Raw genomic sequence first — 27786 nt, forward strand, 5'->3', positions numbered from 1 at the left:
ATATACTTTTTCAGATTATTTCCCATATAGGTTATTACAAAATATTAAGTATACTTCCCTGTGTTTCGCAGTAGGTCCTTGTAGGTTGTCTATTTTATGTGCGATAGTGTATATATGTTACTCCCAAATTCCTAATTTATCCCTCCCCCCGACCTTTTCCCTTTGGTAACCCCAAGTTTGTTTTCTATGTCTGTGAGCCTGTTTCTGTTTTGAAAATAAGTTCATGAAATGGATTTTTTTTTTTTTTTTTTTTTTTGCGGTACGCGGGCCTCTCACTGCTGTGGCCTCTCTCGTTGCGGAGCGTTGCGGAGCACAGGCTCCGGACGCACAGGCTCAGCGGCCATGGCTCACGGGCCCAGCCGCTCCGCGGCATGTGGGATCTTCCCGGACCGGGGCATAAACCCGTGTCCCCTGCATCGGCAGGCGTACTCTCAACCACTGCGCCACCAGGGAAGCCCGGAATATTTTATTTGAGCCAAATTGAGGACTATAACCCGGGAACAGTCTCTCAGACAGTTCTGAGAACATTTCCACCGGTTAGGGGCCAAGGCACAGTTATATAAGTTTTTGAGACAGAGGGCTGTACGTTAAATGATGTATTATTGACTGTTTACACAGTCTAGTGAGTAGTGGGTCATGGGTCATCATGGCCCCTTACAAGATCAAGAAGGAATGTTCTCTTTTAAGGAGTTGCCTTGTTGATGCTAGGAATATATTTCTCTTTATGGTGGAGCAAGCATTTTTGCTGATTGGAAGGTTGGTCAATACATAATGCAGATACACAATGTACAATAGTGGGAAAAGAGGTCAAAAGGAAGAGAACATTTTTTCATGTTTAAATTTTTCTTGTCTTGTCATAAAATATGAATTTTATTTCACAATAATAAATGTATAATATACTATATGTTATCCAATGTGAAGTAGTAAAAAGTAATTTTGGAATTTCATACTCAAGCTTTGCTTTTTCCAAAATAGCTTTTCCTACTTAAGGCTAACCGCAAGAATCAGACATTTTTGGAGCCAAGGTATATCTACATAATCAAGAACTTATGCAGATGTGCCTTGGCTGCAAAATATGAGAGCATACTTTTATTTTCTAACGTAGCCAAAACATTCAGATGTTTTTCAAATTGTGGAATAGATAGCAAATCACAGATTAGAATGAACACAGCCAAACATTCTCCAGCCCAAAAAAAAAAGAAAAAAATCAATCGTACATTTAAAAACCTGTAAAATATTCAAAAGGAAGATCATAATTTTCTAAATTCAATTAAGTAGTAATAGAAAAGGTTGAAATCTTCGGGAGTTTTGAGATAACTGATGACCGGGCAAAGCTTTCTTCTTCTGCTAGCCTCTAGGCATAGTCCATGCTAAGTAAGAAGCTTTTCTTTCAACCTGGTAATGGGAAACATCCATCACCTCTGTCTCTGAGTCCAGCCTTAAACCCTTCCTCAAGTGGAGAACATTATTAAACGTTTAAAGAAAACTGAAGTCACAGAATGACATTTCCCCCGCTTATGATAGCATAGATTAATCAATGAAGACAATTTGTACATTATCTTTGGAATGTGAATATAGAACGGTTTTAAATATTCCAAATCCTCAGAGCCTACTTAAAAACAGATACTGATAACACTTTCTCCAGGCTGTTTATAAATGACTTTATTTGCAGCAGTGGTCAATATGAAAGTTATTTCACGTGCCTATCACAGAGCATGTGCATGATAAATATTTGTTGTACAAATGAATGCTAAATAAAATAAAAGCAATCAGATCTACTGTGTCGCTTTGGCAGCATTAAAGGCAACATTTGACCAATCACAGAGTAATCTGTTCTTTTGTATTTGTAATTTACCTAATATATATAATCACGTATATGTAGTTTGTATTAAACTATCAATATTTATATTATTCATGCCCTTTAATACAAATTTAATATTTATACTTGTATATATTGATTTAATTTCAGAGTTTATTAAATGTCCTTAATGTATCTCGACAACATTGTGTACATTGTAGGGAATCAATTGTGCTCTTTGAATAAACATTCTGAGAGCTCAGGAGTAATTACAATCATCTCTTTATAGACCTAAAAACACAAAATGTCAAGCACTCTTATTTTATACATTGTAAAACATCTGTATTGTTCCAGGTCTTTCTTCATTGTATCTCCTCTTTTCCATCTCTTTGCCCCTTAAAATTTTTCACATTTGTTTAACCTGAGCTACTACATTGGGCAAGGGAGGGCATACTGCTCCTTTTTGCTTATTACTGTGAAAATGTGCTTTTTTTCATAGAGAGGTCATGTGAGCCAGCTAATGCATTGGCATGTGAACTAGCTTTTACTGCCAAATGAGTCAGCTGAGATGGGAACATTAATTTATTTGAATGGGTACGAGTTGACAATGCCATAAAGAGATATTGGTACAGCTTAATGGAACAAACTGTCAAGAAAGTGTAGGTTGGGTATGGTGTAATTCGGCAAGCATCTGAATGTTTCCATGTTCACAAGTATCTGCCTTTCCTGATCTGAAATGTTGTCTCTTGTCTCTTGGATTCCTCCACTAAAATGGAAATACCTCTAGAGAAATGACACGTAAAATTATTATCAGGTGTTAATATTAGATTGAAATTGCTGATATTCAAACATTTTGACCTACACAAGTAGTAGTTTTATTTGATTCACCATCATACCTTCATAGGGATAGTTTATCAGATTGCCTTGTTATTTTGTTTTAATTAATTTATTTATTTTTGGCTGCAATGGGTCTTCGTTGCTGCACGCAGGCTTTCTCTAGTTGTGGTGAGTGGGGGCTACTCTTGGTTGTGGTGCACAGGCTTCTCATTTCGGTGGCTTCTCTTGTTGTGGAGCACAAGCTCTAGGTGCCTGGACTTGAGTAGTTGTGGCTCGCAGGCTCTAGAGTGCAGGCTCAGTAGTTGTGGTGCACGGGCTTAGTTGCTCCGTGGCATGTGGGGTCTTCCCGGACCAGGGCTCGAACCTGTGTCCCCTGCATTGGCAGGTGGATTCTTAACTACTGTGCCACCAGAGAAGTCCCCATCAAGCACTATTTTCTATGATTCTGTCATCTATAGAAAGTTGCACAGATGAGCAACAGTTGGAGAAGCCTTTGTAAAGAGTAAGCTCTCCCAGGCACACATACCTATAGCAAGGACCAGAGAAGTGCCCCAGCGATACAACCATGGGGGAGCCAGTGACAGATTTGGAATAAAACCTGAAAGTCTTATCAATTTTTGATTCCCATTAATTAACAATCTTTGGAGGCACATGGGTAGTTGAGGACAGCATGGAAGCTAGTCTAGAAAGCTGAAGTTTTACATAGCAGTAGGTAGTCTTATTTTTTCTTTGCTTCAGTTCCATACAAATAAAATGGAGATAAAAACATTTGAGGCCACATGAGATAAGCTACACTGGGAATATACATATTTTACGTGTCCAGCACTCTACTTTTCTGGGAACTGGCGCTATTCCCCTCTATCTACGTGGTTTCTGCTGGAGCTGCCATGTTTATTCATTCCTTTATTCAACTACTATTTATTGAGTGCTATATCTGACACTATTCCAGGTCCTGGAGATATAGCAGCGACTAAAGCATACAAAAGTTCCTCACAGAGCTTACATTCTGATGGAGGAAATAAGACATTAAGCAAAATAAGTAAATATTTGGTATGTCACGTGAAACACGCTATGGAGAAAAATCAAGCAGGAAAATAATCAAGGAAGGTGCTGTGGTTGAGGAATGAAACTAGTGAAGTGCTATGTTCAGTAGGTGGCCAGGAGTGGCTTCATCCAGGATATTTTTGGAATTGGATCAAAACAGGATGGTCTAAACCAAGAATGTGGAGTAAGGAGTAGGTAGAAAAAAAGCCTGTTAGAAGCAAAAGAGAAGAATGAAAAAGACACAAGAGAGTAGCATGAAAGGAGAATGTGGGGAGAGAGGGAGAGAAAGAGAGAACTTCCCAGGTTCTGCATAATATTCCAGTACACTTCTGATAAACCCTTTTTAAAAAGAATCCTTCTGATAAATTCTAAGCTGATATGAATCAGTTTCGGTCACTCCCAACCAAAGAATCCTAACTCACACAGATATTAAGATAACTTATAAATGCAAGGCTTGCCCAATGTGGGAGATGTTGGTTACCTCAGAAAATTAGAACTTGATGCTTCTGATGCCAATAATATAGATTTGATAGCAGAGTTGAATTAATTTTGCTGTTCCCTAGCATCCAGGAAATAAAATGTAGAAGAAATACTTATTTCTTTGTTTTCCATTAATCAGATGAGCTCTGATTCTGCAATGGGCTTGTGGAGAATTCAAATGAAAGCGTTATTTTTTCACCCCTAGTTATGCCCTCCCTCCACTCCCCCCATCGGAGTCACAGCAGAATTAGGGAAGCTTACTGATGTCTGGACAACTGGGAAAAGGCTCTCTAATTTCCAAGTCATCACTGTTCAAGCCTGCTTTAAACTTTCTCTGCCAAGAGGAGAGCACAGAAATCTTACCGAGGCTAATGGACGCTTTGCTCCCTAGGGTGTAGCCATCCCCTCTGAAGCCGAGCCACCTTCCTGGAGAAGGGAAAATCCTGAAGCAGGCTCAGGTATTCACTAATCATGGGACCTGTCAATCTTTCAGTTTCTCTCTCCTGATTCTCAAAACAATTCTCTTCTCTTCTGGCCTCCAAGGCATCCTGTGCATAATGTTTTCAGTTAGCTTAGGTTTTTATAATAGACCTCAAGAGTAAGTAAACTGCTTCTAGGAATTTCAGCTTTCCACCCTACAAAAACTCTCCCTCCCTTTCTCACTCCTCCACAGATGCTGGGTTTTTTGTTTTTCTTTCTTTTTGTGGTATATTATACATCACATAAAATTTTAACCATTTTAAAGTGTACAGTTATGTTGCATTAAGTACATTTACATTGTTGTGCACCCCATAGATTTCATAAGAGTCCGGTGATCTGACTGAGGCAGAGAAGGGTGGAAATATAGGAAGAAATAATTATTGTATTTAAAACGTTTTTTCGTTTTTCTTGAATGCATGGGGCAAGTTCAAATGGGATCCCATAATTGGTGATTGTGAGTAGCTAAGAGGCATCATTAGGATAATAGATATAAATGTGGAAAAGGATGATGAGGAGAAAGGGTGGCTGTAAGGAAATTTGTAGGAACAATAAAGACAAACTTTATCTGTCTCACAACCCTTGTAATACCATTTAATATATCTGATGCAGAAGTAAGATGAAGAATTTTTCTCCACTTTGCCTTGTGCCAGGATCAGAACAGTGTTCCTGAATTTTGTTGGGCAGTGAATAACTTCCAGAGAGGTCTCAAATCTAAAGTAAAGTTTAATTTTATGAACTGCAATAATGCCTAAGCAATGTGTTACTAAAGGATGCAATCCACAGAAGAGTTAGTATTAAATATCTTAGAATCCTTAAGAATTACATGTGAGTTGTGGGGTTTGGGGGGGTGGAAAGGAGTGCATGAAGGGCATCAAAATAAGCCTACGTGATTTAGCACTGGCTTGGCCTAGAGGTTTCTTTCAGGCATTTGAAGAACTCGTATCCGTTTATCTGTTCCCAAATATTTAAGTGCCTGCTATGTGTGAGGCACTGGAATACAGCAGTGAACAAGGTAAACACGTTCTTTGCTCTGAGATTACATTCAGGTGTATTTTAATTCTGAACCATGAAACCAAGAGCACAATAAATTGAATAAAGCAGTGAACCACGGGAGCCGTGGTTCTTCACAAGCTGCAGCGGAAGTCAGCATCTTAAGTTTTCTAGTCTTGGTTGCTGACTTCTGCTTAATTCTTGAAGGGGGCGGGGGGAGAGATGTGAAGAGATTTCTCGCCGAAAATATACACAGACTTGGTGTTTGGGTTCGGCAACCCCAAATTACACCTGCGGCACCGAACTAACCCCACCTAAGAAGCAGGCAGTATTATACGGGAAAAACTACTCCGTCAGAGCCCTCGGAAGACTCAGCGACTCTCGGCCAGCACGGGAAAGCCATGGACTACAATCCCCACAAGCCCTTGCGATCCCACCCCGCCCGGGCAGCTTCGAAGCAAGGGGAAAGACTGGGGGTTGTTGGGTGCACTCCTTTTGCGTCATTAGCGTGCGACTCCACGAAACAAAACAGGTCTGGGCTGCAAAAGTATGGCAGCTGCTGAGGCGGCGGTGGTATCGTCGTCATCCTTGAAACCAGATACAACCCCAGTCCCCGAAAGTGCAGGAATGGCTGCAGCCACGGCCGCCACATCCTCAGCGATGGCTGCAGCCGCGGCGGTTGCGGCCAGGACCGGATCCGAAGCCAGGGTCTCCAAGCCCGCGTTGGCTACTAAGCTGCTGTCCCTGAGCGGCGTGTTCGCCGTGCACAAGCCCAAAGGGCCCACTTCAGCCGAGCTGCTGAATCGGCTGAAGGAGAAGCTGCTGGCAGGTACTGCAGCCGGGTGGGGACCAGGCCGAGGCGAGGCGGTCGCCGTGAGAGCGGAAGCCGCACAGAGCACACTGGGCTTTTCGCGCTCTCGTGGCTCAAGAGATAAGAGGAAGGGAAAGGGAGAACGGCCACAGTGTAAGCTCCGGACAGAAATCTGGGGCATCTCCGGCTTGGACTTGTCCTCACGTGAACTCCTGTAGCCTAGTTGGCAGTTGTCGTTCTCAAGGGAAAAAAAACGAAAAGCAAAACCCACACGTCCACATAATAAACCTCTGCTCTTGGGCCTGCAGACGAGTTTTCTACAATCTGATCCCTCAGAAGCCTTTTGTTTGGCTCACGTAGATAAACTCTACCCAACGGAATCACTGGCTTTCTACACCCCAAAGTTGCATCCCTAAAAATATGTTGGAAATGCGGATGTTACTTAGTTAACCAAGACTCAACACAGTGGTTTTCATAGAGTGGGCAAGAGTCCCTTGTACAAATGCAGATTCCTAATCCTTGCCCCCCTCAGAGACTGTGATTCTGAGGATATGGGGGTATTTTTAGGAAACTGCATTTTTAAACTGTTGCTCCGGGTGATTCTGGTGTAAGTAGTTAATGGACCACATTTTGACGAGCACTAAATATAACTTGGTCACTTCTAAGAACACTCTTTTTGTTTGTTTGTTTGTTTCCTCATATACACTGGGAGAATATTAGAAAAGCCTGAAGGATCTCTCAGTTCATCAGTCCAGTAGATCTTTTCAGACAATGGAATCAAGGAACCTTGGATTTTTTTGGATCTTGCAATAAGCCAGACCTGTGCTAACCTGTGGAGAGGTGAGGGTGAAAGACACTGTGTCTTGCTAAGCTCATAGCAGTAATTTCTGCAAACTTTGGTGATAAAACTATTTAACTGGGTTTTCAAGGCCCTCCAGAGTTTGGCCCTGGCTTATTTTTCCATGAAATCAGTACAGGAAATTTCTTCTTTGTTTAGTGTCCCCTGGCAAATGTTACCACCTCCCCCGCCCTTTTTACTGCAAAAGCAAATATTCTGGTAGGAATTTGTTAATTAAAACTGACACAATACAGATTCAAATGTTTATTGGCAAAGGTACATTCCTGAAGATGTTTAATACCTATGTTATATCTGCTTATTCTTTTGTTATACTTTCATTATACTTTGTTACCTGTAAGGATGGGTCATATACGGAATGCTGAAGGAAGGAATTACATCAAGGACAAGCTTTGTGGTGTCATCATGGAGTTGTTTCCTTCATAGAATTGCTTTCATTTGGCCTGATTTGTTAGCTAAGCTAAGGCTTTTTTGAGCCTCAAGGTAACGATTATCATTCTTTCTTTCAGACAAGTTTCTGATAGGATTAAAGCCATATCCTGGCCTTCTGGTTAATCTGCCTATCAAGAACTGAAATTCCTCTTGAAACTTAGTTAAAATTGATTGTTTCAAGGCTATTGCTGGACCATCTTCTGGAAGCCACTCACTCAGAAGTAGACATTCTCATTACTCTCCATTTCTATATTGCTTGTGATTGGCCTATTCTATATTTATGTTAGCCAGACCAGGGCTTCCCAAATGCCATTCTAACTGGCTGGCAGAATTGTCTGGGAAGGTTCTCTTAAAGTTACAGATTCCAGGGCAAGACATTCTAATGCCAGCCAGCTTTGACAACCGCTGATTTAGGCCACAGTCAGTTGTCATGCTCTCTACTAACATTCCTTGCCTTTCCTTACATTGATTCATGTCGTACTAATATCTCTGCTCTTCCGTCTTTTTGAATCCTTCAAGGACTAAAACATATCAGAATTTTATAGCTAGAAAAGGTCTTAATAAATATTCATCCATGAATGGTACCAATGGGGTGAACCAAATTCCAATATAGTAGAGACGGTGTGTCTTCAGACTTGAAAGAAGTAAATTTGGACACAAAGGGAAGACAGTAAATTTTAGGGCCTCCACACTCCCAGGACCATCAAGTTAAAAATACAAAGAGTTCCCCAGAATATTTCTATGAATACAGGACGAGATCCATAATGGGTTGCAAGTGAAAGTGAAGGGTTTGAAGCCTAGGCCTCGCCTCACAGATTTATGTTAAAGCATATGGTCATGTCCTTCCAAGCAGGGTGATGTTGTAATCACAGAGTGACAATAGGACTGTGTTCCAGACTGAGTTCTGACTCAGTAAGATGGTAATTACAACCCAACTTATCCTTTGGGCCATTTAACCTGGCTTCTTCACTGTTACTCTGCCTTCCCTCCTTTCCTGTCTCTGTCCTCTCTTTTCATTTTCTTTTACTCTATTTTCCATCTTCTCTGTGTCAGTGGTAATAAGGAAGGTTTGATGGGTTTGGAGGGGTACAGATCAATAGAGCTCTTCCTGCTGTTCTCTCCTTTCTCATTTGAAGCCTAGTAGCCAATATTCTCTCATTATAATGTTATATGCCATGATGATGAGGATGATGATGATAACAGCATATTGTTATAGTGCTTTGAGTTTCCAAAGCACATTCAGATCGCATTATTTCATTTTATTTTTTTACAATAGGAATATGAGATAGGCCAGGTTGGCTTTTTTTTTTCTTTCTTTTTTAATATCTAAATGCTTTGGAGTATAAGTGGCAACTTAAACTGTTACCCTCTTCCCACATAACCTTTTGTTGAGATTAGCTTCTTTAAGGAATTGAGAGTTTTGATTAGGAGAGGAGGACAGACCTACAGATAGTTTGGGTACTTAGTGTTCTCAGAAGTAACCCTGTATGAGATGTACTCCCAACATTTAGGTAGCTGGAGAGACCAGCAAAGAGCACCAGGGAACAAAAGAGATTTTAGAAATGAAATTGAGGACTTTGAAAACTAGCTGCCTATGTAAAAACCAACTTCTTCTCATCATTCTCTGTCTCCCAGCCCACTGCTACCAGGAATTTACTAGATCTCTGTGGGTTCGTGTGGATATTGACCCACTTTAAAAAACAATTTTTTTCCCTTGGAAAATGAATTCTAGTTTCTAGACAACTAATTTGGGAATACTGTTTCTTTGTAATTTAGGGAGCGTCTGTACATTTTAAAGTCTGTTCTTTGTTAGTAATATCGTCCTAATCTTAACATATTAAGTTTGTACAGTACTTTCTATTTGTCTTGAGTACTCCATCCACACTGCCTCATCCCGTATTTAGATTCTACTTCATTTGTCTCAGTACTTACCTTTTTTTCATCCCAATTACTCTTACAGAAGCTGGAATGCCTTCTCCAGAATGGACCAAGAGGAAAAAGCAGACTTTGAAAATTGGGCATGGAGGGACTCTAGACAGTGCAGCCCGAGGAGTCCTGGGTAAGAGATACGAATGGAAGTTTGATGTAACTGCCACTTACATCAGAAAGAAATATTGATTAAGAACAGATAAAATTAACTAAGGCCATGCCATTTTCAGTCTACTTTGGAATATTTCAAAATATCCAACCTTAGGATGGATTTATAGTGCCATCTTCTCAAGAAGCCCTTGTATCATTTGGCACGAGGTATCGAAGGCTGTTAGAAATAGCCACTTTTATGTCTGGATGGACTTTGAGAAAGGGTTTGTATCTGTGCAGAAAAGAGTTAACACAACAGGCCTGAAATCACTGTCTTTAGAAAGGCCTGCTTGCATCTGGGGACTTGGATTTGGTTGTGTTCCCACCCTTCCCCATCCAATAAGGATGGGTTTACTGTCCCTTGACTGTTTGTGTGAACAGTGTGGTTTATGCTAAACGCCTGCTTTCTATCTTGGAATCTGGGATTTTGTCCCACCATGCAGGCAGAGGGTGTCTGGGTGACCATTCCTCTCGTCCCCTCCAATAAAAACTTTGGGTGCTGAGTTTCTAATGGGCTCCCTTGAGCAGGAACATTGTACACATGTTATTCCTTGTTGGATTGTTGGAGGAAGGAATGTGCTCAAGTGTCCCCCCTTATAAGAGGGAGAGAGAATAAGGAACCTGAGCATGGATTTTCTCCAGTGTCTTTACCCTTAGGATACAGCTGTGTAACCTTAGGATGTCACGGTAGGTAAATCTTAGCCATGGATGAATCTTCCAGGGTGGGATAGTCTTGGGGGCTCCTGTTCTGCCTATATCGAATCTAACTCTGACATTAGCTCTCTTGAGAAGGCGAACCTTATAGTTCTTCAGAGGCAGTCACTCTGTCTTGGGGACATTAGTTGAATGTCTTATTGCATGTGGAGGAAAGTTGATAGAATTGATTGAGGGGAGAGGAGTGATTTATCCTTTTCTCTTCCATCCTTTTTTTTTTTTTTTTGCATCTAGTAGAGGTTCTGAAGTCTATCTTTATAGACTGCTAAAGTGTGTATCCACAGGACAGGGTATGTTCTTAGAAACTTTTTTGTAACTGTATCCACAGTCACAGAAATACATATGTTGGGATTCTCCCTATCTCCCCCTTCCCCACATACTAGAAAAAAACTTTGATGGAACAATACTTACCTTTTTACATGCCCTGGTGTTTTATATTTTATTGTATTCCATTTTTTAAAAATGTTGATCATAATCCAGTAAATTGATTTCATGCTGCCCTAATGGATTGTGACTCATGCTTTAAAAAATACTGTGCTACATGATCCAATCCATTTTATTAGAGCTAAAATTAGATACAAATAAAAACAAACCTGATCTAAGCTAGCCAAAGGAAATGAATGCTTACTTAGAAGAAAAGGATAAAATTGGTGAATAAAATTGTATTTTTCAAGAAAATTAGAAGCAGTTTATGATTTTGCATTTTCTGAAATTACAGATTTTATTTGATGCATGTTGACCAAAACATCTTTACCTGAGGTTAAAATAGAAAAAAAACACATGGAAATTCATTTTCCTGAATGAGAGAACTTGAATAGGCAAATTCTGATACCTTAATTACTGTTTCTTACCATAACTAATAATAATCATTATTGAGCACTTATTGTATGTGAGGTCCGTCCCATGGTTAGTGGCAAGGTCAGGAGCTGAACCTGGACCTGCTCAGTTTTAAAGTCTCTGTCCTAACCTGGGATGGCAAATACCTGGCACTCCTGCCTTTGTTCCCTGCTCTCCATTTCCATAGCAGAAATTACCAATCAATCACAGCATTCTTTGCCATTGGTTCTAGAAGTGGCTTCAGGATTCTTATCAGTTCAGCTCTTCTAGAGTTGAAGCCTATTTATTATAACCTTCTGTTTTCTAAGGCACAGCACCATAAATCCAAGAAGAAACAGGATAAAATGTGCTGCTGTGATAGGCAGAATAATGGCCCCCCTGAAGATGTCCGTGTCCTAATCTCCAGAACCTATGAGTATGTTAGGTTATGTGACGAGGGGGCATTAAAGTTGCACGTGGAATTAATGTTGTTCATTAGTTGACTTTAAGAGATATCCTGAAATATCCTGGTGGATCCAGCATAATCAGAAGGGTCTTTAAAAGTGGAAGAGGAGGCAGAAGAGTGTCAAAAAAGATGTGGCAATGGAAGCAGAGTTTGTAGTGATGAGATTTGCTGGCCTTGATGAGGAAGGGGGCCATGAACCAAGGAAGATGAACAGCTTCTAGAAGCTGGAAAAGGCAAGAAAACTCCTCTAAGAAGGCTCCAGAGAAAGATTCTCCCCTATAATAAACATTATTTTTAATGGCAATATCATGTGATGTCATATTGATTTAACCATTTCCTTATTTGAGGTCATTGGAGGTTATTACCAGTTTTGTTAGTAGGACTGATTTTGTAAGGATCATCTTTATGAATAAAACTTCCTCTTTGTTTTGGATTATTAAGATAGATTCCTGGAAGTGGAAAGATACTGGTCTTTTCAAGTGATTGCAAGGGTCTTGGAGAGTTAGATAAATGGCAGTAGAAACTTCCAACTGCAAAATGCTTTGGAATTACATGTGTAATAGACTTGCCGGCCCTAAAGTGACTCTCATCATAAATAAGTTCAATGATTTGAGAATAGAGTATTAGGACATTTGTATAGGTTTGGAGACAGTGGCTTTATTTTTTTATAGAGAAACATCTGAGCACAGAAAACTTGGGAGATGATAGAGTAGTAATTGTGAGACAGTACTTGGAAAATCCTGGTTTTCATTCATTCTTCTAATTCTTTACACTTTTTCAAACTGTTGTGTATTTGCTTATGCTTTTCCTCTCAGATAAACTGCTCATCTCTGTCTTCTTTAGTTGTAGAAATCCTACTAACCTTTCCTGATTTGGTTAAAATGCTGTCTCCTACATGTGAATCCTGCCCACTTGCTTTTTTATATTGCCAATGTAAAACTTCACGGTATTCTTTGTTTTTGTTAACTCACTGAGGGCTAAAACAAGGTCTTATTTATTTCTGTACCTATACAACAAAATTTTGAATGGTTGAATGGGAAAAAGCTGAATAAAAATTCTGTCCCATAAACTGTCCCTTGAATGAAAAGCTGCTGGTTGGCTAGGTCTCAACTCCAGTTAATTTTTCTATATACCACTTCTGTATTAGTCTTCCTAAAATTCTGCTTTCACTAATCACCTAACTTCAATGGACCTTGGTCTTCTTGGGTATAAAATGAGAGCGTTAAGCTGGGTAACTCTAAGATGCCTTGTTGTTTCATTCTGGATCACTGAACTAGCAGAGAAATCATCATCAGTCCAGCATTTAAACCATGATAGAATCAAACACATCAGCCTGCTCTTAAGACGCCCTGCACTCTGGTTGAGAAACCCACTGTGCTCATCCTTGTATCTGAGAATTTGTCAGTTTGTTCCTTCTTTAGAACATGCTTCTCTCTTGTCTGCATCTTCATATCCTGTACATCCTTTAATCCCTAACTCACACTAAATGTTTGAATGAAGCATTCTCTGGCCTCTGTAGCCATTTAGAGTGCTCCCTCCTTTGACCTCCTACAGCAGTTATTCTCTCTGTGTTCATTTTGACACAATCATATACCGTTGTATTGTTATTTAGAGTTATTCACTCATTAATTCAGGCAACAGGTTTTTGAGCACTTGCAGTTTCCCTTATCTGTATTGTATTTTCCCCATGAGATTATAAGCTCTTTCAAAGTCAGGAAATGTGCTGTTCCATTAAAAGTGTTCTTCTTGGCATTGAGTGCATGGTAGCTCCTTGCAAAATATTGATTGGGGATTCTTGAATGGAATAAAATTGAATTGAATCTTTTATTATTGTACAAAGTTTTTGCCTCAGCAGCAGCTGCTGTTATTTGAAGGGTGCTATGCTCAACAGAGGATCCTGAAGGCAGACAGTTTCTATGTTGGTCCTTGAACCAATATGCCTGTCAGAGAAGCTGAGAGGGGTGGGGGTTTGGGATGGACTTGATGAAGGAGTTGGGATGTGAGCTGTGTTGCAAAGGATGGACTTTGAATACTTTACTAAGAAGTTGGTACTGTAGGCATTGGGACCCTATTGAGGATTGTTTGGGGGCTTTGTGCAGTATAGGTTTTCAGAAATGGTGTGAATTGGGAGCGGAAGGGATAAGATGTAGAATAGCTAGGTTTACAGTATATAGGCTGCTTTAGGCTGGCGGCAGTGGGAAGAATGCCTAGATGAGTAAGGTGGCAGGGAGGATGAGAGGAAGGGGGTCTGCTGTTAGTCTGGTTTGAACTTTAACTCCACCATTTACTAGTTGTGAGATGCTGGGCAAAGTTCTTAGTCTCTCTATGCCTCAGTTTCCTCACCTATCAAATAGGGATAATTGTATTATCTTTCAGGGTTGTTATAAGGATTAAATGAACTAATGAATGGAAAACATCTAGAGTAGAATTTGATTCATAGTAAACTCAGTGAATCTGCTATAAATATTCATGATAATTCTTTTAGCTTGCCAATCGTTTCTCCTTGTTGCTTATAATTCTGAATTGTGGTGGTTATATTGTGTTCTTTTACAAAATTGTATCCATTAATGAAAAATACTTCAATTCTTACAAAAATTTGCATGCTATTAGGTGAAGAAATGATTATGTCCTCTCATCCTTGGCTGGTGAAATGTGTTGTCATAAGGATAATGTTTGAAATTGAGGAGACGTGAGCTATTGTACTTTGTGTACGGCCTACACGAACATACACTCTCCAGGCTCTCATTTTACCCTGTATTCTTTTTTGTGTTGGGTTGATTTGTGTTTTTATTTTCTTGATTGTATGCTACTGGGCACTAATCATCTTTAAATGGTTCATTAGTTATGATGATGGCTTTTGCTTTGTCAAATATTTTATCATACCAAGATTAATTGTACCATGTATTTTCACTGATGCCCATATAAAATTCCAGTGAGTCCTTTGAGGTTTTTCCAAAACTTTTTGTTATCTAATTGTCTGGATTGAGGTTTCTGGTATGTTTCACACTTCGGAAAAGGAAGAAAAGTCTCCCACCTGCACTTCAGAATTTCTTACTTGCAGGACAAGTTCAACCGATTGGAGTAATAGGAGCCCTCACATTATGCTAAATAAATGGTTTTCCAACTTTACATTACATATGCCAAGAAATTATGACCAATGTATGTCATAAAACATTTTTAAAACCTAGGTTTACAATAGAGTGTCATGATATTTCTTTCTTTGATTTGTAGTGGTTGGAATTGGAAGGGGAACAAAACTGTTGACCAGTATGTTGTCAGGGTCCAAGGTAAGAATACTGGAATGGTTCTGTTTTTCTTCAATGTTTTCTTAATGACCTATGTGTTGGATTTTATCAATTCAAAAATAAGCTGTATAAATTGCATGAATGTCAACACTGAGTATTAAACACAATGTCTATAATCATGATATCTGAGATTCAAAATATTGAGACTATAAATTAGTGATTTAAAAACAAATTTGACTCATAGAAGCAAAACTTTTGTGATGCCCATAATTTAAACATATATGTATTTAGGTTCTTTTGGGTTTTTTTGTTTTGTATAATCGTATTTCTTAAGTGAAAGGGAACTTACAGATCATAAATTCTACCAGAAGATTTTTTTTTTTTTTTTGTGGTGCGCAGCCTTCTCACTCCCGTGGCCTCTCCCGTTGTGGAGCACAGGCTCCAGATGCGCAGGCTCAGTGGCCATGGCTCACGGGCCCAGCCACTCCGCGGCATGTGGGATCCTCCCGGACCGGGGCACGAACCCGTGTCCGCTGCATCGGCAGGCGGACTCTCAACCACTGTGCCACCAGGGAAGCCCGACCAGAAGATTTTTTTAAACCTTGGAATTTTTGTAGAAGCAATACCATTTTGTAAACCATGCAATTTCCAACAAAAGATATGCTTTTTTCAATGGTTATAAAATGTTTACTAAATAAAAGAATGGGGCCTCTTTAAGATGATGTTACATCATTCCTTGACTAAATCCGAAAGCATCTTTCCTGGTATTTGCTAGGAGAGGGAGGAGGGGTTAGGAAGAGGCAGGAGAGGCTCTAAACCTGTTGAGTGAGAACCCTCATCGAAATAGCAGGGGAGCCCTAAGACAAGTCTAGATGTCAGTATTTGACCTCTCCGGGCCTCTCAGTTTTTCCTTAGGACAAATGGTTTTGATTCTCTCAAGGGTCTCTTCTAGCATTAAAAGAGATAATAATATCTGTATTCTAATTAGCAACTAGGTGCTGGTTATGATAGTTGGGGCCAGGGGCCAGTGAAAATGCCTGTGGAAGGAAGATTAATATGCCGCTAGTTAGGGAAGAATTTCAGCAATTTCCTGGACTAAACTTTTTATTTGTTTTAAAACCCTTGCTCCAAGCAGGATATAAATAGTTTGGATAAAGTGGTTTTGTCTAAATTGTTTCTTTAAAAAAAAAAAAAAGTGGTCAAAGACCATTTAAAAAACTTCCCATTTCATTGCAGACTGATTGATGACTTTTATAAAATACAGTTAAACTGTTATGGCAATGTCAAATTGCTAAAGAAGTTTCTAAGCACCTTCATTTTCTGAACTTATCTCATGGTGGATACCGGCCCTTGGGCCATACTCTGAGTGCCAGGGGTCTAAGTAAGCTTTTCTTAAAATAAAAAGCCCTGGAGAGCCTGTTGCCTTTGACATCCCATTTTAATTATTAACTGGCATAAAAACCTGTGTCTTTCAGTTGGGAAGGATCTTAATACCTTAGATAAATGGAAAAATTTCCATGCAGCTTGCTCTGCAGTCTTCAAAATATTGGTGTTGAAAAATCACAGAGTATAAAAATTGTGTTAGAGTGGAGGAGTTTGACAGTTTTACAGTAAATTTGAACACTGTACTGACCCACGGAGTTTAGAATCTGTTTCTGTTACAGGATTTGCCAGTTGCTTGATATATGTTTCTTAATTCTAAAATATAAACAATGGTTACCTTGATACAGGATTATGGATGCTTTTATTTTCTTTTTTCACATTATTTGGTGTTCTGCAAAATCTTTACAATGAAAAGTCACTTTTATAATAATAGCAAAAAGATATATTTACGTTAAGGAATGTGTTTGTTTTCTTTTTCCTCCCAAGATAAAATACATGAAGTTCACTGGAATATTCATTATCCAGCCCTCCCCTCCAAAACCACAAGTACATGTAACACACTATATGTTGTTGAAAGGTTTTACATGTAAATTCCAGGCCTATTTCCAGAAATATGATGACTGGAAATATAAATACATCATTGGCTCTGGCTTAAGTTTATTTATCACAATCCATTTTGGTATTCAGCTAGGAAAGCTGAATGTCATACAGTGAAATCACCGATCCTCAGATGACTGTAAAGTAAATAGAAAATCCCAGGTGCATCTTATTATAGAGACCTAGTTCTTGGGTGTTTCATGTTTCAAAAATTAAGCATTATTGGGCTTCCCTGGTGGCGCAGTGGTAGAGAGTTCGCCTGCTAATGCAGGGGACACGGGTTCGTGCCCCGCCCCGGGAAGATCCCACATGCCGCGGAGCGGCTGGGCCCGTGAGCCATGGCCGCTGAGCCTGCGTGTCCGGAGCCTGTGCTCCGCAACGGGAGAAGCCACAACAGTGAGAGGCCCGCGTACCGCAAAGTAAGTAAAAAATAAGCGTTATTATCTTGTTAGCTATTTGTGTTTCTTATACTTTTAATTTTAGATTATGTACTTGTTGAAAAATTAAATCTTTAAAATTTTACCTTTAAGTATGTTGGACATTACACTTTTATCAAAAGTAGTTAAAAGCTGTTAATGAATTTTTTTTAAATTTATTTATTTTATTTATTTTTGGCTGTGTTGGGTCTTCGTTGCTGCGCTTGGGCTTTCTCTCGTTGCGGCGAGCGGGCGCTGCTCTTCGTTCCAGTGTGCGGGCTTCTCACTGCGGTGGCTTCTCTTGTTGCGGAGCACGGGCTCTAGGTGCGCGGGCTTCAGTAGTTACAGCACGTGGGCTCAGTAGTTGTGGCTTACGAACTCTAGAGTGCAGGCTCAGTAGTTGTGGCACATGGGCTGAGTTGCTCTGCATGTGGGATCTTCCCGGACCAGGGATCGAACCCGTGCCCCCTGCATTGGCTGGTGGATTCCCAACCACTGTGCCACTAGGGAAGCCCTGTTAATGAATTTTTAAAAATAGATTTTGTTTTTAGCACTGGCTGTAATCTTGGAGATCTTATGCAGTGACTTACAAAAATTTTTTGAGGAAGACTCATAATAAGAATTTCATTTTACACATGACTCTATATATCCATTCATGTATAAGAACCAAAAATTTTATCAAACAACTTTAACCCTATGTACAGTGTACTCTTGATATCTTTCTTTCATTTAAAAAATTGTCTGCAGCCTTCTAATGGGGCACAGACCTGCTGTTTGACCTCATATTTACTTTTTCCACTTTTACAGATGAATTTTTTTTTTTTTTTTTTTGCGGTACGCGGGCCTCTCACTGTTGTGGCCTCTCCCGTTGCGGAGCACAGGCTCCAGACGCGCAGACTCAGCGGCCATGGCTCACGGGCCCAGCTGCTCCGCGGCATGTGGGATCTTCCCGGAGCGGGGCACGAACCTGTGTCCGCTGCATCGGCAGGCGGACTCTCAACCACTGCGCCACCAGGGAAGCCCTACAGATGAATTTTTATTTGCATCACAGTGCTACTAGAAAAATTAGCCTTTTAGTATGTGTAGAGTGGGGTTACCTCAAGAGTAGAAATACTTAGTTCTAGGATGGCAGATACTCGCTGTTCATGTTATAGCCATATCGTAATACACCGTTGCCTCACCATCCAGTCCTAAGGAGAGACATTGTTGATTGAATGTGGCCTAACACTCTTTTCCGCTGAACCAAGAAATATCCTTAGAATCCTGTTCAATGTAATAAATACCAGTTCATACAACACTATCAATTAATGGGTGGAGTGCTGACCTTTACCTAAAATCTGTAGGCCATGAGATTAATTTGCCTCCATTTTGTGAAGACCACAGATTATTTAGACCACCCCACTCCTTTCATGCATTCCTTCCCAATCAGATTGGAGTAAGATTTAAGAAAAGAGCCCTTCCTTGTCTTCGTCATTAGCTTTCTCTTTTGTCATATGGTAAGCCTTGCTCTGCCAATGATCAACTTTCTCTTGAGTCATTTTTTTCTCACTGCATTCTCCTTTGGGATTATGAGTGTAATGTGTGCATAAAGCATATAGGTTTTCTGTACAGTGCCTGTTAAACAAAAGTTGCTCAATAAATACTGTTATTACTATTCTCAAGTGTTTCACTATCCCCAAATCTCTCTCTCCTGAGTTTCAGGCCTCTTGGGTCCCTCTGGCTACATGTTCCATAGACATTAATTTTATTCAAGCAATTTCTGTTGGAAATCTTGAATACAGTTAATTTCGTTGCTTTTATTTCTATCTGTGATTTTTGGTGGCCTAGGCAAAAATATGACATTCATTAGAAAGAGAAAGCATGCCAGTTTTTTAATGAAGAGACTTTACCCTGGGCATTATAGTCAGAAAGAAATTTCTTACAGTAAGGAATATTGAGTGACAGATAGTAGATCTCAAAATAGTTTACAACAGGTGAAGAAGTGGATCTGCATGAAATATAACTTTGGTAAAAGGATTCTAAGGGGGTTAGGCTAATACATCCCTTTGACCTAACTTGATCTAATTAGGAATATAGATTACCTAGAAGAAGGCAATAGATGCATAGTCCCTTTACTCTCTTCCCTAAATTATACTTTCTTTGAACCAGTCATTCAGCAGAATCTGGATGGCAGATGTACTTTGAAGTAACAGACTTTGATGAGGTTTTGGAGTATTATCTTTATTAGCTTTCTATATTGCTGATTAAAAGTTGGTTACTTACATGTGCTTTTGAAACCAGTGAGCGATGGAAGGGTTGATGTTCTATTAGGAAATCATTGATGCCATATAAAGACTCTTAACTAGCATTTTACAGGTATATAAGGTGTATATATATATATATATATATATATATATATGTAGAGATAAACCATAATAGCACCTGTAGGCAAAGCCAGCATTTCGTCAGAAAGCCGCTTTGTATCCCCCTCCAACCCTTGAACAAGTGTTATCATTGGGATATACAAACTTTTCCCCTGGGATATTTCAGAGGGCAGTAATTTCCCCCAGGTATACAGTAGCATTTTTAGGTTAACCAGTCAATGTCAATTCTGAAGTGTGACTTGAATAATGTTCCTCTGAAACTTGGCAACTCTCGGAGATTAGAGCATCTCTAATCTACTTTCTCCAGAGGTAGTCTAATTTGTACCTTTTCTTTACACTCTATTAATATTCATACATTTCATAAGTACTATATTGAAAATTTTGAAGGACTTACATTTATGAACTGTATAGAGCTATTGCTTTTTAATGAAGATATTCAAAACCACATGTTTTCGGTGTGGTAGCGTAATAAGCTTATCATTAATAAACATAATTCTGCAAAGTTCTCCAGCTTAAATTGCTCAGCGTAACTACATATTCTTTTCAGTGGGAATTATATTCCTTGCATTTTTCTCACTACTTCATGTGAACCTCCAAATAAAATTTGAATTTGATCAAAAGAGAGGAATACAAAGAATATGTAGTATAAGTGTGGCCTGAGATGGGAAGCAGAACAATCCTCAGTTAACTCAGTGATCTACTTCTTCATTTGTGAATAATGAGCAGTTCTGAGAAGTGACTTTTATCCTTTCAGAGAGCTTAAGAAGTAGATTTTCTCTTTATTAAGAAACACATATGTACATTACTTATGCTATACTAGTTTTGCCTTATTTTCTACATATTTAGCTTTTGTTTAAATGCATAAACAAGTTACTAAGATTACTCTTGGTATTTCATGTAAGAAGTAATAAATTGATTAATTAAAAATTAATTTTACTTTTAAGTATGGTAAAATCATTGAATCTTGAGATGACTAGGTAGGGGATTATTGTACCATTCTCTCTACTCATAGGTGTATTTGAAAATTTTCCTTCAAAATCAAAACTGCCCAGTAGAAAACTGGTTTAAAAAATTTTTTTTTACAGTAACAGTATATTTATAAGCCATGATTATCAATAAAATCAGGCTTTTCCTTGTCATGTTGGCTGGTGTGGGAAGTTTGTGAATGTTCCTCAATCTGTACAATCTTCCCACATATCTGAAACTAACAAAGCGGGGCTTCCCTGGTGGCGCAGTGGTTAAGAACCCGCCTGCCAACGCAGGAGACACGGGTTCGAGCCCTGGTCCGGGAAGATCCCACATGTCGCGGAGCAACTAAGCCTGTGCACCACAACTGCAGATCCTGCGCTCTAGAGCCCACGAGCCACAACTACTGAGCCCGTGTGCCACCACTACTGAAGCCTGCCCGCCTAGAGCCCGTGCTCCCAACAAAAGAATCCACCACAATGAGAAGCCCACTCACTGCAACTAGAGAAAAAAGCACGTACGGAGACCCAATGCAGCCAAAAATAAATAGATAAATAAATAAATTTATAAAAAAACTAACAAAGCAATTACAGTCTATTGATTTTTGCCTTTATTTTGTATCAGGTAGTATTAGTAAGGTTCTGTATAAACTTTAAGACATGCATAACAGTTCTTCTTTACCTTATGGCCTATTTCTCTCCCTTGTTTCTCTTCCTCTAGAGGTATATTGCCACTGGTGAACTGGGGAAAGCTACTGACACGCTAGATTCTACGGGGAAAGTAACAGAAGAAAAACCTTACGGTATGAAGTTCATCTTAGGTAGTCCTTGTTTTTAATATTTAGAGAAAGTTTCTCTGAATTCAGAATTTAAAATAAATCTCATATTCCCAGTGATTTTAATTGTCAGTACATTTCTTTGGGTTAAGAAAGTTGGAAAAACATAGTTGCTTATTTGGTATGTCTGTTAATAAAGATTTATAATAATTACCTCTTTTCCTATAATCAGTTTTTCTTTAATGTGCAGAATTCTTCCAAATAACTCCCTTGCCAAAAACCATTTATAGCTAGGATTTAGGACATTTTTCCTAATGAATGTGAAACAAAGCAGAGAAACTCTCTTGCTAGATTTTACCTGCATCTTGCCATTGTTGTTGTTTTGTTTTTGTTTTTTGTAATTATCTCTTAGCTGTTGAAATAAATGTACTAGGTTTAGTACTTTAAAATTGATCATATTTCTATGCTTTTGGAGTATGTAAAAAGATAAGACAAAAGGAAAGCTGTTTCTCTAGCAGTAAAGCAGAACTCATTGGGGCCCACCTTAATTTTTCTACCATTCCTTCTTGCACTACTTTAAGAAAGGATAGATAAATGGTTTCCTAGCAATTCTCATAGTGCTTATGCTATTTATAATGCAGCAGTTGTGGTTTTTGTACAGTCAGTTCACCCACATTATTGTGTCATCAATTGTGAATTATTTGTAAGCTTCCTGGGTTTCTTTTCTGCCTGGGCTTAATGTTATCTTTTTTTTAATGTACCTATAGGCAGTCTAGCATCTGCTTCCCTATGTTTTTGTGTTGAGTGGTCTTAATATATATTACATATTACCCTAGTAGTGAGACCAACCTTCTTGTTCATAATAGCTTCACTTATCCTGTTAACATTTATATGTGGCTTAGTATCTTGCATGATCAATCAAGCACCAAAATGAAAAGAAAAATCACTGATTTATTTCTAATCTTTTAAAAAATAGATGTTGAATTAGCCTTGAAATTATTATTATTATGGAATAATAGCAGATGCTCACTTAATGGAAACCCAACTGCAATATTCAGCCAGAATGCTTTTAAGATTCAGGCGGCCTAGGAGGATGTCAGCGATTTCCAGAGTATCCTACAGTATATGTCAGTACACATATAATTAGAAGAATGGTGAGGAAGTGAAATTGGTGAGACTTGGTTGGATGGGGTAATGACAGAGAGGAGGTTGTTAACCACAACCTAGGTTTCTGGGTTGTAAAACTGGTTACATGATGGTGCAGTTCGTTGAGTAGGTGATATTAAAAGAGGACCAGGGTGATGAAACTACTTAAACATACTCTTCCTTCCTGCCCTTAAGCATTTTAGAATTCTTACAAACTCTACTTTGTATTGTATCATTTATAACCTTACTTACTTACCTTAAAGAAAGCATATTAGTTTGTTAAAATCGTCTCATTATAATCTTGAAAAGCAACTTTCTTTAGGCCCTGAAAGGGAGAGCTCCCTATAGTTTATTGAATAGTATTTGTAGGCCCAGAAAATGAGAGCTCAGAGAATTTTGCTGATTGACATGATTTTTCTGTATGATTTCTGTAAATCAGTAAATGTGTGTCATCTGTTTAAGCTGTACAGCAGGGTACCAGGGGGAAGATAAATATAAGACCTACCCTGTTTCCTTAAGGAACTTGTGTCATATAGAGAACTAGGACCTATGTTCTCAACCCTCTGTGAACTAATACTAAGACCTATAATTTATATTTTCTAATGGCTTCTTTATTATCCTGAAATAAAAGTCAGAGGTATTCTCCACTACCTACACGTTAAAAAAAAAAATCAATGTTAATACAGTAAGTGGACTATAAAGAAGAAATAAAGGTAATTTATAGTAAAACAGACATATCATTATGTAAATACACAGATATTACTACATGCAAAGTCTTCATGAAGTAGTCATATATATATTATATATAACAGATACTTATACATAAATCACTGTGAATGCCACAAGTCAAATGCGGACTGACAGGAATGTGGTATTGATGACTCAGTACTGGAAAGTTCAGTATATGTAAGACTGTACAAAAAATTCTGCGTTTAAATGGGAAATAGTTATGTTCTAGCCTAAGGTAATTATAAACAGACTTTCACCCACATGAACATCTGGCAGACCTCCAGAAGTCATGAAGGGCATAGGACAGTTCTTCACTGTGCTGTACCACTGCACATTGCAGGAAATCCAGCATCCCTGGTCCTCGCCTATTAAGTGCTGCTGATGTCGCCACCCTACCCAATCATTATAACAATCAAAAGTACGGTTCTTAATTAACCTGTTGAGAACAACTGACATCTGGTTAAAGTAAGGCAGTATGCAGTAAATGGCAAGTGAATGATCTTAGGTCATTTTATCCTATCTAGACAAATAATATTTTTAGCCATAGAAAATGAGTCTGTAGCCCAGTAGACGCAACGTTCAAACCATATTAATAGGGCCCTTTCTTTTATTCTCTATCCTGACACCTTCTGTTATTCCTAAACAGTGTTTTTCACCATTTATTAAAAATCAGTCTTTGTGCTAATACCAAACTATCTTAATTGCTATAGTTTTAGAATGAGTCTTGTTATCTGAAAGAGCAAGTTTTCCTACCTTTTCTATTTATTTATTTATTTTTGGCTGCGTTGGGTCTTCATTGCTGCGTGCAGACTTCCTCTAGTTTGGTGAGCGGGGGCTGCTCTTGTTGCGGTGCGCGGGCTCCTCATTGCAGTGGCTTCTCTTATTGTGGATCACGGGCTCTAGGTGCTTGGGCTTCAGTAGTTGTGGGACACGGGCTCAGTAGCTGTGGCTCACGGGCTCTAGAGCGCAGGCTCAATAGTTGTGGCGCATGGGCTTAGTTGCTCTGCAGCATGTGGTATCTTCCCGGTCCAGGGCTCGAACCCGTGTCCCCTGCATTGGCAGGTGGATTCTTAACCACTGCGCCCCAGGGAGGCCCTGCTACCTTACTTTTATGGATTTTCTTTTATAGGTTTTTTTATAGCTTTCTTATCAAAGTAAAGAAATTGTTTTCTATTCCTAATTTGCCATTTGTTTGTTTTCTTAATCATGAGCAGCCATTGAATTTTATCAAATTTTTTTTGTATCTGTTGATTTTCCTTCTTAGTCAAATATTAAACTAACTTTACATTTGCAGAATAATCCCAACCTGATCATAATATGCTATCCTTTACATAAATTGTTGGATTTAGTTTGCTAATATTTAGTTTAGAATTTTTGCATTTTTGTCTATGAGTGAGATTACCCTGTATTTTTCCTTTCTCTTAATGTCCTTGACTGGTTTTGATATCAAGGTTATACCAACCTCATAAAATGGGATGGGGAGTATTCTCTCTCTCTTTTTTTTATTCTCTGGAAGAATTTATGTGAGATTGGCATTATTTCTTTTTCTACTGTTTGGTAGAATTTACTGGTAGACATCTGATTCTGGAGTTTTCTTTATTAGGAAGCCTTTAATCATGGATTAGATTCCTTTACTAGCTATCAAACTTAATATTTTTTATTTCTTGTGTCATTCTAGATAATTTTTCCCGTAGGAATTTGTCCATTGCATCTCAAATTTCCAAGTTATTGGTATAAAGTTGTTCATTGTATTCCTTTAAGATTTTTCTTTTTATTTTGAAATAATATAAAACTTAGAGAAAAGTTGCAAAAATAAAGCCATATTTTTATAGATTTCAATGTACAGATCTTTCACTTCTTTTGTATATGAAATCTCTAAGTACTTCGTTTTTTTAACGCTATTATAAATTGGATTTTTAAAATATCAATTTCTGATAGTTCATTGCTAGATATACATAGATGGAGATGACTTTTGTGTATTAATCTTATGCCTTTCAGCCTTGCTAAACTCACTTACTAATTCTAGTCGCTTTTGTATAGATTCCTTGTTAGGATGGGTCTAAAGTAAACTTTTTTTTCAGGTCTGCATTAGCCCTACTCCAAAGGCGTGGCTTTTCTTGGGTGTCTATCGAGTGCTGGGGTATTCAGCAAAGTTTCTTCATTCTGAGGGGTTGGAATTTGGACATCTTCCAGCCTTGTAAGAGGTTTGGTAGTAGCTCTTTTTTTAACTTTGTTAAGACTCACTATATATATGCACAGCTTGGAATTTAGCCAGTTTCAAGTGGACCCCTATAGACATCACTTTCTCTGTGTAATGCTCTCAAATTCCAGCTGCTGCCGCTTCCCCAAATTCTGATCTTTGCTCAGAGCTTTGTTTGTTATTCCCCTCCCTGCAGTACAGTTCAGAAAGCACCCGCAAGCAAAAGCAAGTGATTGTGGGCCTTACCTTGTTTTTTTCCTCTTCTCTCAGGGATGATAGTCCTTGCTATGTGTTGTCTAATGTTTGAAAACAATTGTTTGCTGTATTTTTTCCAGTTTAACAGCTGCTTTTGGTGACAAGGCTTGTCCAGTAACCATTTAACTCTATCCTCGGTGAATTTTTTTTTTTAAGTCTTTACTGAATTTGTTTACAGTATCGCTTTTGTTGTTTATGTTCTGGTTTTTTGGTGATGAGGCATGTGGGATCTCAGTTCCCCGACCAGGGATCGAACCCACACCCCCTGCATTGGGAGGCAAAGTCTCAACCACTGGACTGCCAGGGGAGTCCCTGAATATCGTTTTTAAATCCGTCATCCTGCTTTTAACTCCATAGTTCAGTTAAGTACCAGCTTTCATGTTGGAAGTTCACTGGAAGAGCCAATAAATTTTAAGCAAATAATAACATGTAACATGGTCTTGTATATATTAATTTTATGGGAGTGACTTTTAAAAAAATTAATTTCAAATGAATACTATCACATTGATGATTTATTAATTTGCTAAATAAAGAATAATTACTCAAGTTCTATGGTACTTCTGTCGTACCTATCATCTTCTACCAAAGGTCCTTCTTTTGGCCAGTTATTGGATATACTTGCTTTAGAGATTTTATTCTTGATTTCTTTTTAAATCCTTTGGAGGTAGAGTCTTTATTCTTACAGGGACAATTATTATTATTTGGATCAGACTAGTATCATGTTTCAGATATAGCCAGCATGCTTCACTACATATTAAAAATATCTAAAATATTATATTTGCTTTTATTGTAAAATAACTTGCTGCACAGGCTTTCTGTCTGGTGATTTGAACATCAAATGAATGATTCCTTGGTGACTTTTAAATGCTCTTTTAACCTTGAGATTCTGTTATTCATCAGCAAATTAAATTCAGCAAGAATGTCTTTAGTACCATCTTAATTGTGTGCATTATATAAGAGGAAAAGCTATCTTTGCCTTTAAGGAGATAAGAATTCCATTGGTGAGGTAATACCTACATATATATAGTAGGTAACAGTTAAAAATTGTGAATGATTAATTTCAGAATGAACAGCAAAACCATAAATGCCTAGGATGCATGGCAGAAGTAGAATGAGAAAGAGTACATCTTGTCACCTTGTGGGAGGGAATATCAGTAAAAGAGAGCCACTGAAGCAGGACAAAGGAGCACACGTTGGCAGGAATGTCAGTAAAGAGACCAATTTGGCGGAAGTAGAAAGCTGTTTGGTCTTATTTTTAAAATGTGTGGCAGACTAGATTGTGAACTATAGCAATTTTATCAACAGTGGCATTTCTTTCATCAGTTGCCAGCATGGTGGTAATGTTGGCTGTCCAGATTTGGAAGTTTTGCATAACTAAGGTGCCACCAGTAATTATGTTTTAATGTTTCAGTAGAGTAAAAAATTTTCATGGAAAAATCCATTCATATCATGAGATACATCTGTTTGAAAAGCAGTTTTAACAGAATAGGCTTTTCAGATCTGCCTTTTTGGAGCTAGGTGTTAGAGAAATTCTTTTGAGTTCCGTAGCTCTCCTCTGAGTCTAGTAGATTCTGGTCTTTTGTTCATGTTTAGCTTGTAAGGATCAAGGTCACACTGAAGTTAAGACTCTCTTGCTGCATTGATGTTGAAATCTGGACATGTTCCATGCTGTCTTTTAATTTTTATTCTGGTGTTCGAACAGTAATTCAAAGCACATTAGTTAGTTTTTGTTTAATATTGTTCAAATAAGATCAAATCCTTTGACATGTATACACCAGAATAAAAAAGTTTAAGTAAATTTCCTACAAAGTGAAAAAGAAGACTGTAATTTCTTTCCATTGCTATAACCTAAACAAGTTATAGAATATTTCTGTAACTTAGTTTATTAGTGAATATGAAATACGGATA

General features: G+C 38.5%; 1 protein-coding gene across 3 annotated transcripts in view; it reads left to right on the forward strand.

The window, feature by feature from the left end:
- Positions 1–6135: 6135 nt before the first annotated feature.
- Positions 6136–27786, forward strand: part of TRUB1 (TruB pseudouridine synthase family member 1) — a 51618-nt gene continuing 29967 nt past the window's right edge. For 2 of the 3 annotated variants that reach the window (XM_033420971.2, XM_033420969.2), the window contains exons 1-4: positions 6136–6458; positions 9689–9787; positions 15035–15090; positions 21494–21575. In XM_033420971.2, the coding sequence (XP_033276862.1) occupies positions 6179–6458; positions 9689–9787; positions 15035–15090; positions 21494–21575 (517 nt within the window). In that variant the 5' untranslated portion in view covers positions 6136–6178. The remainder of the gene's footprint in view (positions 6459–9688; positions 9788–15034; positions 15091–21493; positions 21576–27786) is intronic. The other variant, XM_004265808.3, reaches the window with a different exon arrangement.

Source organism: Orcinus orca, chromosome 14 (assembly GCF_937001465.1).
Source record: "Orcinus orca chromosome 14, mOrcOrc1.1, whole genome shotgun sequence".
Taxonomy (NCBI): Eukaryota; Metazoa; Chordata; class Mammalia; order Artiodactyla; family Delphinidae; genus Orcinus; species Orcinus orca.